The sequence below is a fragment of the Phlebotomus papatasi genome, chromosome 1, assembly GCF_024763615.1.
Source record: "Phlebotomus papatasi isolate M1 chromosome 1, Ppap_2.1, whole genome shotgun sequence".
Taxonomy (NCBI): Eukaryota; Metazoa; Arthropoda; class Insecta; order Diptera; family Psychodidae; genus Phlebotomus; species Phlebotomus papatasi.
The window spans coordinates 52178556-52194259 of NC_077222.1; the positions used below are offsets into that span (position 1 = coordinate 52178556).

The 15704-nt window shown below is 31.7% G+C and overlaps 1 protein-coding gene across 2 annotated transcripts in view; it reads left to right on the plus strand.

Moving 5' to 3' along the window:
• LOC129806022 (cation-independent mannose-6-phosphate receptor) overlaps positions 1-15704 on the plus strand; it is a 110629-nt gene that overhangs the window by 12946 nt on the left and 81979 nt on the right. For both annotated transcript variants that reach the window (XM_055854320.1, XM_055854330.1), the window contains exons 3-5: positions 1221-1643; positions 1718-1835; positions 1941-2005. In XM_055854320.1, coding sequence (XP_055710295.1) covers positions 1221-1643; positions 1718-1835; positions 1941-2005 — 606 coding nt within the window. The remainder of the gene's footprint in view (positions 1-1220; positions 1644-1717; positions 1836-1940; positions 2006-15704) is intronic.

The window sequence follows — 15704 nt, forward strand, 5'->3', positions numbered from 1 at the left end:
ATAAGTCGACCCAAGGATCGTTAACATGCCCCTCGTTTTCCCCTACCTCTCCCCTTCCTTTCCAAAACCATGTTTTTTTGGGATTGCTCGAAAACGCATAGTGTGATTTTTTTCATTTTTGGATATGTTTTTTAGAGATTATCCAGCCGAATATTTCGTCCTTAGAAAAAAATACCGTTGAATCATTCTTAATAACGGGTTTTTTCAAGGTCAAAAGTTAAAAAGACACTAGAGTGCGCATTTATGAAGTAAATGGGGTCATGTTTGGGGTCGTTGGAAAGGTCTTGGAATTTCCGACAAAACTAAATCGGTTGCAATCGGTTTTGAATCAGTGATGAACCGGTTCATAACCGTTAAAAAATTTTTATCTGAAAATCAATCCTATTACTTTTAAAACTATTTTGGGAGATATTTTTTAGAGATTTATGAATCGGTTCAAATCAGTTGGGAACCGGTAAACGGTAAATGATGCGAAAGTACTTTTGCGGTATAGCGTCTAAGTCACGAGTTCAAGCATTTTGCAAAGCCTGGGACGCCTTGCCATCTCTTGAAGTGATATCACTTCAAATCGGTTGTGAACCGGGAGTGAACCGATTATAAACCGATAAGTAATTTTCGTGAGAAAATCAATTCTATTGCTCTTTAAACCTTTTTGGAGGATCTTTTGAGTGATTTATGAATCGGCTTAAATCGGTTGAGAATCGGTAAACAGAGAATGATGCGAAAGTACCTTTGAGGTAATGGTATCAAGTCACAAGTTCGAGCACCCTTTTTGTTTTTTGCATTTCAATAATCTCTAGAATAGAAACAAATATTTCAGAGAGCATAATTTTCGAGCATTCTGCAAACTTTTTATTTTTGTTTACTTTACCACGCCTTTTCACTCAAATTTACTCTTGTTTTTGACTCATATTCCCAATATACTAGGAATTTGATGATAAAGCTTGTGGGAAACATTGCAAATTTTAGTTCTTTTGCACAACGTAATTTATTGTTCTTTTTCTTTGATAAGCTCTTGGCTCGATTAACAATGTTTTTTTCTGTTTTGTTATGACTATTCAAATTCTTCGATATGTTCAAAAAATTTGAGAGAAAAAATATCAAGCTTTATGGGGGAGAACAACAAATCAGTTGGTCTTCTGCCAAACCAAAATGTTGTACCTTTTGCCAAGAAATTTTCTCTGAGTTTGTGCATAATACTACATTTTCTCCTCATGTAGTACTTCATCAATGTCTGCCGACCACTAGTGCCTCAATATGGACTGAGTTGTCCTGGAGGATCTGCCATTTGTCAGGCCACCATTGAGAATGGGAAGCCTGAGAGTGAGAAGAGTCTTGGGTATCCCGATGTGTCTCTGACCATGGTCAATACGCCTTTGGGATCGAGGGCCCAGCTCAAGTATTTGAGGGGAAGTGTCTGTCCTGCAGACAATGCAACTCAACTGTCCTCCTCCATAGATTTTTACTGTGATCCGAAAGTTGGTCGGGGTAATCCTGTCTTGAAGGCCATTGTACATGATTGTTTTTATGAATTTGAATGGGCCACCAATGTAATCTGCCCCATCTACAATTGCGAGTTCAGCAAGAAGCATTGCTCCATCCACAATGATGAAACCGACAAAGAATTTGACTTGATGGATTTGGTAATAATTCACAGAAAACATTCATCTTCAACCACCAGAAATTCACTTTTTTTTAATTGTTCTTTTTTCCAAAGGTAAAATCAAATTCAGAGTTGACAGCAATTAAGTTCTGTGAACTCGACAAGTATCAAGTAGAGGCAGATTATGCTCAAGGCAGTGTCAAGGTGTTTACCATGTCCAAAGAAAAATGTGGTGAGTACCTAAATTTGTCGAATAAATTAAATACAAAATTAATGTTCCACAATACTCCAACTAAAAAAAAAACCTTAATTATTTTCACATGCACAATTTCTTCAGGTGATATGAATATTCAACTGAAACTGAATTGCAATGGTGAAGAGCGAAATTTCACAACGAAAAATGTAAGTTTTTACATTTATTTCTTCAAATCTATTAATTTTTCAATGATTATCCTATGCGGGGGAATATTGATACACCAAAGAGATACAATAACTGCATGCGGGACAAAGAAAAGACATTATCGAACCGTTCCGTCAATATTTCTCATAAAATTAATGCAATTAATATTTAACACTGAGGTTAAATTAATATTCCTCGATTTCATCGCTAAATAGAAATTTCCATTCGTTGTGCACATTGTGCAAATATCATTTGAATTGCTTCAGCTTTTAGAGAGAAAGAGCAATGTATAAAATCTCTTTTACTTAATTTTTGGATTTCTATTCTGGAAATTTATCCCGTCAGCATATCAAATTCTGGCATAATAATCCTGATTTTTTTTATTTTTGGCTTAATTGGCACAATTTAAGGGTAATACTAACCATAAAAACCATAAAAAAAAGAAATAGGGATGGTGTTTATATCATAGATGCAATGGACTGTCCAATTTTTTTTTTAATATTTTTTTTTCAGTTCTCTAATTGTGCTAATAACAATTATTTTATAAAATTTTATTATTCAAAAAATGGTGACAAAGCGTCCCATGTTTTGCGAAATTCTTGAACTCGAAACTTTGATGCTATACCTCAAAAAACGTTTCACATCATTTGTCGTTTACTGGTTCTTAACCGATTACAACCGATTTAGAAATCTTACAAAAGATCGCCATAAATATCTTAATAATAATGTCATTCGATGTCGCATAAAAAATACTTATCGGTTCATAACCGATTGAAATCGGTTCAGATTTTTCAGAAATTCCAAGACCTTTCCAACGAGCCCAAACATGATCCCATTAAGTTGAGAAATACCCTCTCTAGAGCCTTTTTTAACCTTTGAGCTTGAAAAACTTATTAGGAATGATTAAACGGTTTTTTGGTACAAGGATGAAATGTCCATCTAGGTAACTTTTGTAACGGGTCCCGGTCAAAATCCCAAAAGCCAAAATCCTGAAAGCCAAAATCTCGAACGCCAAAATCCCGAATTGACCAAAATCCCGAAAGTCAAACTCCCGAATTCTTAAAAGTGTCATACATACTCCCACAATTGCATTCGCGTTTGCTGTGTAGGCCAAATGAAATTTTCTGTGTCTTGGGAAATTATTCTACACATTATCCTCCATATAATCTCATCCCTTTCAGGATTTTAAACATTCGGGATTTTGACTTACGAGATTTTGGCCCTTTCAGGATTTTGGCCCTTTCAGGATTTTGGCATTTTCGGGATTTTGGCGTTCGGGATTTTGGCGTTCGGGATTTTGGCTTTCGGGATTTTGGCTTTCGGGATTTTGGCATTTTCGGGATTTTGGCGTTCGGTATTTTGGCTTTCGGGATTTTGGCGTTCGGGATTTTGGCGTTCGGCATTTTGGCATTCGAGATTTTGGCATTTTCGGGATTTTGGCGTTCGGTATTTTGGCTTTCGGAATTTTGGCGTTTGGGATTGTGGCTTTCGGGATTTTGGCTGCCTCCGTTTATAATATATTCAAAAATGAAAAAATCGAATGACGCCTTTTCGAGCAAACCCAAAAAACATGGTTTTGGTGGGGAAAGGGAGGGGTGGAATGGTAATGAGGGATACGGTAACCGTCCTTGTTTTGATTTATGGGGAGTTCCATCTCTAACTATTTGGTTTCTAGAGTTGGCGACAGCCGGACCGAGCAGATACACAGCGAAACGTCAAAAAACACTCGAGATTTCAGATTTTCAGAATTTTACCAAAAAATAACCCCTTAGGGGCTAAGGACTCGAAATATGTATATATCGAGGGATTGTATTTGGTCTCTCTGTGGAGTTTAAGCAGTGGCGTATCTAGACACTTATGCGAGGGTTGCGATTGTACGCGAAGGCGTCCTTAATATGGTAAAAATTGTTCGAGCGAGGGGTTTTACTGTTTATCAGTATCATTGGCTATACTATATTCCTTGAAAAATTTAACTTTTAATTTTGAGTTTAACAGATTTCATTTAATTTTGAAAATGCAATGAAATTTTAATTATTTTTAATAAAAGTTAAACACAAAAGTGGAAGCTCTCCTTTTCAAGGAATGTAATACTCAATGTTCATCAACAGTAAAAATTAAAATTCTGAAGAATAGTATTTTGATAAAGATTAGTTTGAAAACATGCACAGCTTAAGCATGAAATGGTCAAGGTTGTACTGAAAACATGCACAGCGGTTAGACTTCTTAAAACAGATGGTGCCCGTCAAAACCGGTACAGCCGAGCACAGCTCAAAAATAAAATGGATAAAATTGTGCATAAGTCCTGCATAGCTCAAACAAAATTGAATCTAAATTTTTAACAGTTTTCTTAATCTTAATCGTTTTATATTTAACAGCTGTGCGTGTTTTCAGCACAATATAAACCGTTTTATGCTTGAGCTATGCAGATTTCATGCACAATATTTGAGAAGTACCAGTTTTATACACAATCTGAACCATATCACTTGAGCTGTGCGTATTTTCAGCACAATTTTAATTTAATATCCTGAAGTATGTTGTTATTTCAACTCGAAATTTTGAAAGAATATTAGGACAAAATGCGTTTTAGGAGCCAAGAGGAGCGCCAAGAAAGCTCTGCAAGAAATTAGGCGCCCCCAAAAGGAATTTAAAATGTCGTTTTTTTAATTCAACATGAAATCTTTGAAAAATATAAGGGCAAAATGCTTTTTGAGAGCTTTATGGGCGCCAAGAAAGCCTTTAGAACAATTGGACGCCCTAGGAAGTCAGGGAATTAAAAAAGCTTTTTCTTTGCTTTAACGCGAAATTTTGATAAATAAGGACAAAATTCATTTTAAACTAGGACCACAAAACTAGAGGAGCGTCCTAGAAAGTCTCGTGAAGAAATTAAAAGTTTTTTATTTATTTAATTATTAATTTGTTTGGAAAGTCCAAGGAATTTTCCCTACGCGAGGAAATTTCCAATGAAATTTCATGATTATTCTACTGGAAATTTCCTCGGAAGAGCGGGAAAACTAATGGATATTTTCACCTTTTTCCCATGGGAATCATAACTTTGAATAACTATCAAAGCTAAAATCTACAACTCATTCAATTAAGCTCAAATTTTGTCCGGTCTAACACAAGCAGATGCAGGGGCCCATCAAGCCTAATAAAAGTGAAGCTATTTTTCACTTTTCCTTGTAAAATTGTTGCAGATATTGCACCAAGACTTAAACAATTTTGTTCGTAGTTCTTGTATTATTTCGGCGAGCATGACGAAATATATATTTTTAGATAGATTTTAAAGCACGATTTCGAAATATATCAGACTGATAAGTCAATTCTCTTTAGGAAAAAAACTTGCCAATAGTCTTCAGTGCCTCTATGCAAAAACGTATAGAAAAATGAAATGCCGATAGAGCCCTGAGCAGATGTCTAAAAACAAAGAGCTTAACGTATTGTTTTCAACAATTCAGAAGAATAAATTTTTTGTCTGCAGGATGTTTCACAATTCAGAGCAAGTTGAGTAGTAAAATCGGTATTAAAATCTTACTGCTCTCGCCACTTCTGTCAAAAAGTCCATAATAGGAAAGGAGCCTTCCTTTTCAAAAACTTTTATAGTTAAATTTTCAGATCGAAGTTGGAAATTTTGGTAAAATATTGACGTTGTAATGTAAAGGTATTTTTACATCGGGTTAGTTTTCCGACATTTTATTTATTAAGACTGAAAAATATTCAGAGAATTCTCGAAACACCTATAATTGTCGGACTTTCTTATTAACCTTCTTATTAAATTTCTTTGGAAAAATTATAAAAGCCATTCAAGTTTACATTTCACTCATATGAATTTTCTTATCAGTCCATAACCGTATTGAAGATATTTTTGATTTAATCACGAAATTTGTATCTCAAATTTAACTCTAAACGGAATTAACGGACATTACAGGCCATTTAACGCTAAGAATCGTATGCAATCTTCAGAATTAAGGATAAGCCATATGGCTTAACTTCTCTAATTCTTTATCTGTCAAGGTTTTTGTTAAAATTTTGAATTAAGATTGGATATAAACGAAAAATCATTCATTAGATTATGAAAAATCAATAAAATTGGTTAGTATTTAAGATTGAGAGATTTTTGGAAACTGGGCTAAATCTGTAATCTGAAGACCGCTTTACCTACAATAAATAAATCTAGGTTTTATTTTAACTTTTACTTTTGGACTTTGCTTTAGATTTTTTGTCTATATTTACCAAATATCTTGAAAAGAAAAAGGGATGATTTGAGATTATTTATTCTAAAATTGGATAATTCAAATAAAACTATATTATATATTAAAAGACTATTTAAATTCTCAAACAGATTGAACTGATTGTATATCGATATTAAGCCAGAAGTTTTAAATTTAAAATTTTAAAATTTTTCTGAAGCCGAGAAACTATCTTCTTTAAAAGTGTTCGAATTCAGTGTAACTTTATGATTTTCATCGAAAATTTAAACACTCCAAATATATTGACGTAGTTTTGGAGATATAATATTACGAGAAAAAAGTCAAATAGAAAAAAAGTTTACAAAAATATCTCACGTTTGTCAGAGTAAAACCTAGAGAAAATGCAGAGAGGAGTAGAAAATGTAAAATATGATTTTTAAATAACATTTCGGGAAGTTTTTTTCATCCTTTCTGTATTTTCGTTTATATAGCGTGATTGCATATTTTTTAATGAAATATTAAAATAGAGCTGTTTTGATTATTTTTTTTCCGTTTATTAAATGATTGAATAAAATTTGAGTTATTTTTCAAACAGTGGAAATTAATACGCAATATCTGCAATGACTATTAATCGCAGACTTTTTACGTGCTTTTGCGGAGGCAGATTCTCTAATGGAGTATTTAACATTCCAGTGATAATTATTTGGATTTCAATTTGCACTTCATGTTTGTATTCCCAGAATAGACTTTGTCAAAATTACAAAATTTTTGCATTCAATCATCAACCTAGAGGTAATAATTAAAGCGAGATTTCCTATCAAAAATATAAGCGGTTTTTATAAGTTTATTTTTTTCCTATTTCAGTCGAAAAGCTTTCAGGTAAACAATTCCATTGCGAACTTATAACAGATTTAGCGAAGATAAGTCAACTTTTAATGGACGCGAATGTTTAAAATCCCACTGAATAACTTTCACTATATTAAAGTTCTTTGCAAAATGGGTTAGAGAACTTCTATTTTTTTTAAAGTATTGAATCGCTTAATTAGTTCTGAAAGGCAAAGCGATTTCCTTTCAATTTCATATCCAATCAAGAGATTGGTTTAAGCCATCTCTCAAATTAGGTTTACATTCACTTTTTAATTATTCGAAAAATTCACCACGACGATAATGCCAATCTTGATGCTCTGAATTGAAATTCTAACGATAAAAGTTTTATTTTAGTATTAATCGTAATATCTTTCTTAAATTATCCATTATCTCAACTTGAATAGTCATTTAATAAGGCGAACTATTAAAGAACAGATTAAATAAGTGGAACTAAAGAAAGTGAGACAATTGTTCAATTCAACTAAAACAGTTTGGTAATGTGCTTATAAGTTTTATGGAATGTTATGCTATAAATATACTACTGAAATATTTAAATGCGCATTTATACTTTGCCATATTTGAGTGAAAATCATCAAATCAAGCATTTCTAGTATAGTAATAAAATGTAAATAAATGCAATAAATTCAAAACTATTTGGTACTCCAAATTTTGCAAAACTTAATTAATTAATTTAACAATTTAATAAGTTTTCATAAAATCAAAGCTTCACATTTCTGCCAAATGCTTGAAATTGTGACTTAGACTCGAGATCTCAAAAGTAGTCTCACACTAAAAAAAAACCATATAAATATTTTTTTCAACATATTAAAAAAATATTTGATTCAAGCTCTTAACTTCTGATGAACTTACTCGTAATCGTAACTAAGTAGGTTTTGTCTAAAAAGATCTTCGAAAATCTTGCCAGCAGCTAAATTTTTAAAATTTTTAAATGAATATTTCGGAAAATATAGTTTATATGTTTTACTTTTATGTGTTTAATAGTTTAAATTAAATAATTTTTTTATTACATAAAAAAATAACTATAGAAAATAAGTTCTTTTAGTCTTCGTAACTCACGTAAATTCCATAATAAAGTTTTTTTTAGAGGTTTGCCACATGGGAAAAAATATCGCGTATATTCAAAGTTTTTCAACGAAACAATTTGTTTATAAGTTAACCGATTTGCAAAGAATTTGAAAAGCTCACCAAAAATACCTTAAGAACAATACAATTGATTTTCGAATAAAAATTACGTATAGGTTCATAACAATTTATGAACATAATAAATATAATAAATTTCATAATAAATTTAAATCAGTTAAGACTTGTCAGAGATAACAAGATCTTTTTAGTGAACCCAAATATAATACTATTCGGTTCAAGAATGCACTCTCTGAAAAGCCTTTTTACCTTTGATCTTGATAAACCTTTATTAGAAATGATTTATTGGCATTTTCGTATACGGAATACGGACTGAAATTACGCATAGGCACCCTCTAAAACTTATCCAAAAATGTAAAAAAAGACACTATGTAATGTATGCAGTTTGAACAATTTATAAAGAACATGGTGAGCTGACTAATGAGGGACCACCGAAAGTCCCAAATCTCTATTTCTAACGGTTTGACTTCTAGGTCTAGCAACGGATAGATGGACAATACGGATAAACAACGTGACATCATTTCTTAGAAATAGTCTGAAACGCGTAGATTTGTTGAAAAAAAAGTAGTCTCCGGGGAATGGAAGGTGGAAATTTTGTGGAATAAAAAATCGAGGGACAATAGTATTGCTCTTTCAGTAGAGTTCGTAATTTGATAACCTAAGTCTCAAACAGATGACCAAAATTTTAGGCCTATCAAATGCTTTGGTCCATAAAACTTTGTTTGATTCGGTGTCAGAGGATGCTCAACGGTATTGAACTTTTCTTTTTTCCTTCTATGAATTTTTATATAAATAAACAAAAAATGAGCATTTCCCTAACAGAAAGAATTTTATAAACATTTGAAGTCATGTTGCTATAAAAATTGTCATTTGAATAATGACATTTTTAACCTTGAAAATCTTTCGCTAACTGACCTCTTGCAATGCAATTTTTTCAACATTTTAGTAACTTTGAAAAGCTTTATTTAAACTGGTCAATATCCATTCCATGCAATAATATTTAATAAATAAAATAGTAAGGGAAGTGCCCATGATTTGCACGATCCTAAGCTTCATAATGACTAAATTTTTCCTATGCTTCTGAATAAATATGACTCTGCAATATATTTGAAAAATAGGACACTTTCCTCTAGTTTTAAAAATGGTTGCGATGAGTTCACATTTATTGAAAAACATAGGGAAAATTTAGTCATTATGAATTTTGGAACCGTGCAAAGCACTTTCCCCTATGAGATTTTTTAAATGTCCTAATGTCAGTCAAATAGACCCAACCTCACTACAATGATAACCTTGTTATACCCTTTGATTGCTTTTCCGGTAAATTCCAATGGTGATTTATCTTGAATTTGGGATGTGTACAAAATAAGGAAAGTTCAAAAATTAAGAATTACTGTAATAGCATCAAATAAAATCCAATTGATGAGCCGAGAAATTGGATCGTCCTAAACATTTTAGTCTTTTGTTTAAGCCTTTACTAGGGAAATACTTTAAAGATAATCTTTCGATCTTAACTCTTAACCCTTTAAGTACGAGTGGGACATCTGTGTCCCAAAATTGAAAATATTTTTTTCTGACTATTTAAGAGAACAAAATAACCTTCTTTAGTTAAGAAAAAAAGTTTTTGTTTTTAGGACACCGGTATCTTACCGTTCTTAACTCTTTAAGGACGATTGGAACACCGATGTCCCATAAAGAAAATAATTTTTCCTGACTACCTAAAGTTATTTTTTCTTATGTTTGTCCGTAATTGTAAAGTATAGAAGGTTGAAGAAATATAGAACATTTTTTGTAAGTCTCCAGCTATTTGTTATATAGTAAATTGTTAAGCTCAAATATGGCGAATTTTTAAATTCTCATATTGAAAGTTGATTTTAATTATTTATTATACTTCCAGTTTTTTTTAAAGGAAAACGTTTTGGAACAAGAAACTGTAATAGTCAAACATAATATTTCTCATTACAGTGAAAATTATCTGTTATTAGTATCGTCAGAAAAATTACTTAAATTTTTGGGCTATTTTTGTTCCTATTGTTCATAGAGACAAAAAATACACTAAATTTGTTAGTTTTTCGAAGGTTAGATGTAAGACTCATCAGAAGTTTTGTTTATCGGTTTCATTTTTATTGCTGATTTTCGGTCAGCGAAAACTGTCTCGTCGTTAAAGGGTTAAAGGGTTAAGCGACGCTCGACATAGAAATTTGACAACTAAAAGGAAAGCCAGAAGGACCTAACATTACGTAGCACGAAAAATAAAAATTCAATAAATTGCGCCAGATGGCGTTTTGACCGATATTGAAAATTCAATTCTACCATGAAACTGCCCCACCTATCCTTATAGAAATACTAAACGTATGATTATTTCAATTGGTTTTATCTAAAATATAGTTGGTAAAACAAAAAAAATTCTGAAATACATTTTTTAAAAGTACAATGAGATGTTTTTGTAATACATTATTTGTTAAGAGAATTTTTATTGCAATGGCTTCACAGACATTTTTATTTCGAATTGTAAAATCTACTTATCTTAAAAGAAGATATACATGAATTTACTATTTTAATTCCATCATATTAAATTTTTTTAAATAGTATTATCAACTATAACAAATATTTTGGAAATAATGCTGTGAAAGTTCATGAAATACAAATTTAAACGCAAAGTATCAAATCCAATTGAAATTCAATTAACTGGTTAATCTGCATAATTTGTTTGCAAAATAAAGAAGGAAATACAGTGAGATAATGAAATAAAAGCACACGGCAGTCCGTTGGTGTATTCAATTCATATTGCAATATTAATCCTGACCATTTGAAAATAATTTGCTATAAGCACAAAATGTCTGCAATTTTGTCCAATGTGCATTTTATCGTGATCATCGACACCAAAATTATACAGAAAGCTTTTTTTCCTATACTAACAATGTGGCATTTTTCTTGTTCCCCATTTGAAATGACATGTTGAGCGGTTTTTCCCTGGGGGGAGACGAAGGGCTTTAATGAGTTAGTGTGGTGAACACTAATTACATAATTTCTCTATTATACTGAGAATAGAGCTAATGTGGTGAATTTTCTGTAACAGAAAGCACGAATATGACAAGTTTATTTCACATTCTGCATGATTTATTGCTGGTAATGGGACTTTTTATGCCCACGGAATAGTAATTTCCAATATTAACACAGTTGGAATCATTAATTTACTTTATTCACCTCTTCAAATATAAAGACAATAAGTGATATTACGAATAAATATGATGCCAAAATATTCCAATGGAAGCACTGTTCTGTGCTAATTTGGTGATTCGGTCTTCGAATTGAATTTTCCATGTTGCTTTCCGAAAGTCGTGTTGATTCTAAATTTGGTGGATAGTTTTCAATGGTACTATGCCGAAAGGTTTCACTTCTATTAATTTTCATGAACTGCCCTTTATTATTCCTTCTATATGGTGGAACTGATTTAGCCTAGAAAATTCAGAATAATCTCAATAAATTTCGAAAAGAAAACTATGAAAAACTTTTAAATGAATGAAGATGTACTTGTAACAAAAAAAAAGTAAAATTCGCTCATAAAATCAAACTAAAGTTTTTGAATTGCTTTTTGGCTGATCTTTTCCTGATTGTTGCTAAGTTTCTAACTTTTTATGTGTGTGTTTTTTTTGCTACACATTCCCAGTGAAAACTTTTCCACTTTTGCTGGTGGAGGTGCAACAAATGAACTAACAGGAAATTATTAAAATAAGCAACACTTGAAAGTTTTCCAAACAAAATGGAGCAATGGGAAAGTTACAAAAATCAAATGCAATATTGTGATGCAAAAATTCTACCAAATATTTTCAGTACCTCATCGTAAAATTTCTTTTTCTCATTTGGAGACATTGTTTGCCACATTTTTCCACCTTCAATGGCAATTTCAACAGCAGTACGACCACAATGGTCCCTGCGAAACCACCTTAGGAAATTTAAAAAGGGATTTGGTGTAACTGGTCCTGGTCTGTGGCATCCTCCTCGACTGCTAGACGTATTCATACTTGGAATTTGTAAATATCCTGGGCAAGAAAACTATCCAATGTATTCTAGAACTTTTTAACGATTTGATAGCGAAAAAATATTGCACGCTTTTTTTATTTTCACAACAATGAAAATCCCGTGAACTTAATTCCCAGGGAAAATATTATCGTGGGGATTTTTTTGGCCAGGCTTGTGGAAACAAATACGGAAATTGCATTCTCACTCTAGGGGCGTCAGATAGGTGAGGAAAATTGGGTGAATGTATTTAATTTTTCATAACTGCTTTCCACCTCGTCTCATCATTAAAACATACACATGTAACTGTGAATGTGAAAAAAGACAATGATAAAACCAGGGTAGCTTATGGTACATGCGATTTATATTTTGAAACCTCTTAAAAAACGGTTGAATGTGGTTCAAAACTGAAGTTGTAGAACGTTGTAAGCCAGTTTTATAAAGAATTCGTGCATAATGGCTTCAGCACACCTTTTGCATCAAGGAAATTTCAAGAAATCCAAACTCACTTCCCTTTCTTTCTCAATCGTTTTTCATAAGTCTCTCCATCTCTTTCGTACTCTTCTTCTTTTTTTTAAGAACACTACACCAAATTCAATTTAGTTCAATCTAATTTGAGGTGTAAAAGGCTGGGATAGACACATTCAAAATGTTAAAGAAAGAATGTGATGTGAATTTCGATTTCATGAAATTTTCCTGATCTAAAAAGGTGTGCCTGCGTCATAAATGAAATGTTTGATTTTTACGTATATTGAGTTTTTGCTGCAAAAATGGTCCACATAGAAAAAAAATATTGTGAAAAATAGTTCGTAAATTTTTGTAAATTACTACAGCACAGAAAAAATATTTTGTAAAAATGTTCGTAAATGTTTATGAATTCCTATGGGGGAGTTACGAAATGCTCGTGAATCGTATCACCCACAAACAAGTTCGTAAAAGTTTGTACTTTTTTCGTAATATTACGAACATTGATCGTAATATGATCATTTGACGAACATTTTTTGTACTTTTACAAAAATTTGTTCGTAAATGTTCGTAAACACACAAAAAATGTTCGTAAAATTTTGTCGTTTGTTCGTAAATGTTCGTAAAATATTCGACAAGAAAACAAACATTTTCGAAAAAGTGACAAAATTTTACGAGCATTTTTGGTGTGTTTACGAACATTTACGAGCAATTTTTTTGTGAGATCTTTAATTTACGTTTTGATTTCTTTATATGTCAATTAGAATATGAAATAAGAAATTCTAAAATTTAACCCGGAATATTACTATAGGTTAATGCAATCTACAGAAGATTTTGTAAAATAGTATTTTTTTCATATCACCTGAACCTATACTAAAATAAAATTTAATCATCTTGAATAACGGATATTTGGGAAAATGTTAATATAAGACTTTTAATTGAGTACAAGATCAATTTGTTGAGGAAAGTTATAAATGGAAATTCTCTATCTCTCACAAATGTTGCACTATTATATGTTGTAAATCTTTATAGACATTTATTCATGGGGTCAAACAGCTACGAGTTACACTTTTATTAAGTTAGAGCCCAATTAGATGATGGAAAAATTATATGGCAACCACAAGAGATGAGATTATTGTGAATCTCACTTAATATTATGAGGGTTTGGATGTAGTTTATGAAGTTACTTGTGCCAGCACTGAAAGCACTAATATGATAACGAAGCACGCAATTTGCATGTCCATATTCTACAAAGTTGTACATATCACAATTTCAGTATATAAGTAACTACACTATATACATTTTCCATAAGCTCACGCGCCTTCTGATGAAATATTTTTGGTATGCTACAGCTAGAAATGGAAGATATTTTATGAAATATGCATTAGATTTTCGCATGAAGAAAATCCATGCAATACAACACTGATAAAGGGTTATCGTTTCTTTAATTCGAGATCAAATGTTCAACCTAAAAAGTAATGTTTTATTTGGAATATTCAATTGGATTATTCACAACCTCAAAATTTTTAACTACACATAGGAATAAAAATTTTGACAATTAGTTTTTAAAATTAAGAAAAATTAATTGATTACAAAAAATACAGAAATTCGTATTATTCCTAGTGAATATTTGCAGACAGCAGTATAAGACTGCCTGAGTAAGTTCTGCCCTAAAATGGATTTAGGTCACTGTAAAGGCCTTGACAGACCAGAGGATTAGCCAAGAGACGGCTTAGCAAAATTATATTAGAAATAATGGTGAAACTACATTCCCGACATTTTCCACTAAGTCGTCTCTCGGCTTAAGTCGTAAGTGTGTCTAGGGCATAAGGCTGTAGGCTAATCCAAAAAACTTAACTCTTGGTTTGCTTTTTAACACATAAACCGTCTCTTTTACAGAGTTTTAATAAGATTGTTTTTTTTTAAATATTTCTTGTAGAAGTAGTCACGTGATAGTCTAAATAATGTAGCTGATGTTGGTGGAAACTTAACAATAGTTGTTATTATGTAAGAATCACATCTAAAAAAAAGGTTTAAAATTGTTCTATGAAAGTTTTAATATTTCTGTTCTCAACCCTTGTCCAATTATACAAGCTTCCGACTGGAGGTTAACCCAGTTCCTGAAAGTCAAAAATCTAAAGAACAAGCATTTTTACTAATTTTTCAAAATCTTATGGATCATATGCCCTCAATATCCAATCGGAAACAATAATTTCCTAAAAAACATGCTTGATAAAGAATTAGAGGAGTTTAGCCAAATATAGCTAAGCCGTAAGTCTGAAACACGTATTAAAGACGTGTTCTTTTTAATACGCAAAACCCTTGAGTCACTTTAGGTTAGTAAATTATCAGCTAAGGAATTGTGACATTTTGGCGAGTATTTTAGTAAATTTGGTTAGTAAAATTCATATTTGATAAATTGAAAAGATTATTACATACTTTTGAAGACTGAAAAAAATTAAATATTCTTAACAAAATCAAAAATTAAGTTTATGAAGAATTTGTTTCTGACAATTGTGTAACATATAAGATTAATATTAAGATTAATAAGTACCGAAATTCGAGAATGGCAAAAGTGCTTTGTCTTACCTCTTTCTTGTACTTGCTCACTTCGTACAAAATTGGCAGGCATGAAACTCCTCGAAAACCGACCGAATCACAATTCGCACGCAAGGAAAATCGCTTGAAAATTGTATTTCAGATGGTTTAGCAAGTTCAGAAAACAATTAACACGAACAGTAGGGGGAAGTAGGGTACCTTTTCGAAAATAAGTTTACAAAACTGCCTACGAGAAATTAAGTACGACAATTGATGACCCAATGAGCCATTGAACGATCTTTTTAACGACTAACATAAAATAAATAAAAAATCTTCAAAAATATATAGGGTAAATGTCCTAATTCAAAACCATTTCCAGATGCTTTAACTTTGACAGAAGATTCAACACATTAAGTTCATATTTTTTATGAAGAGAATTACATAAATTTGCTCCTGGACTCTTCTA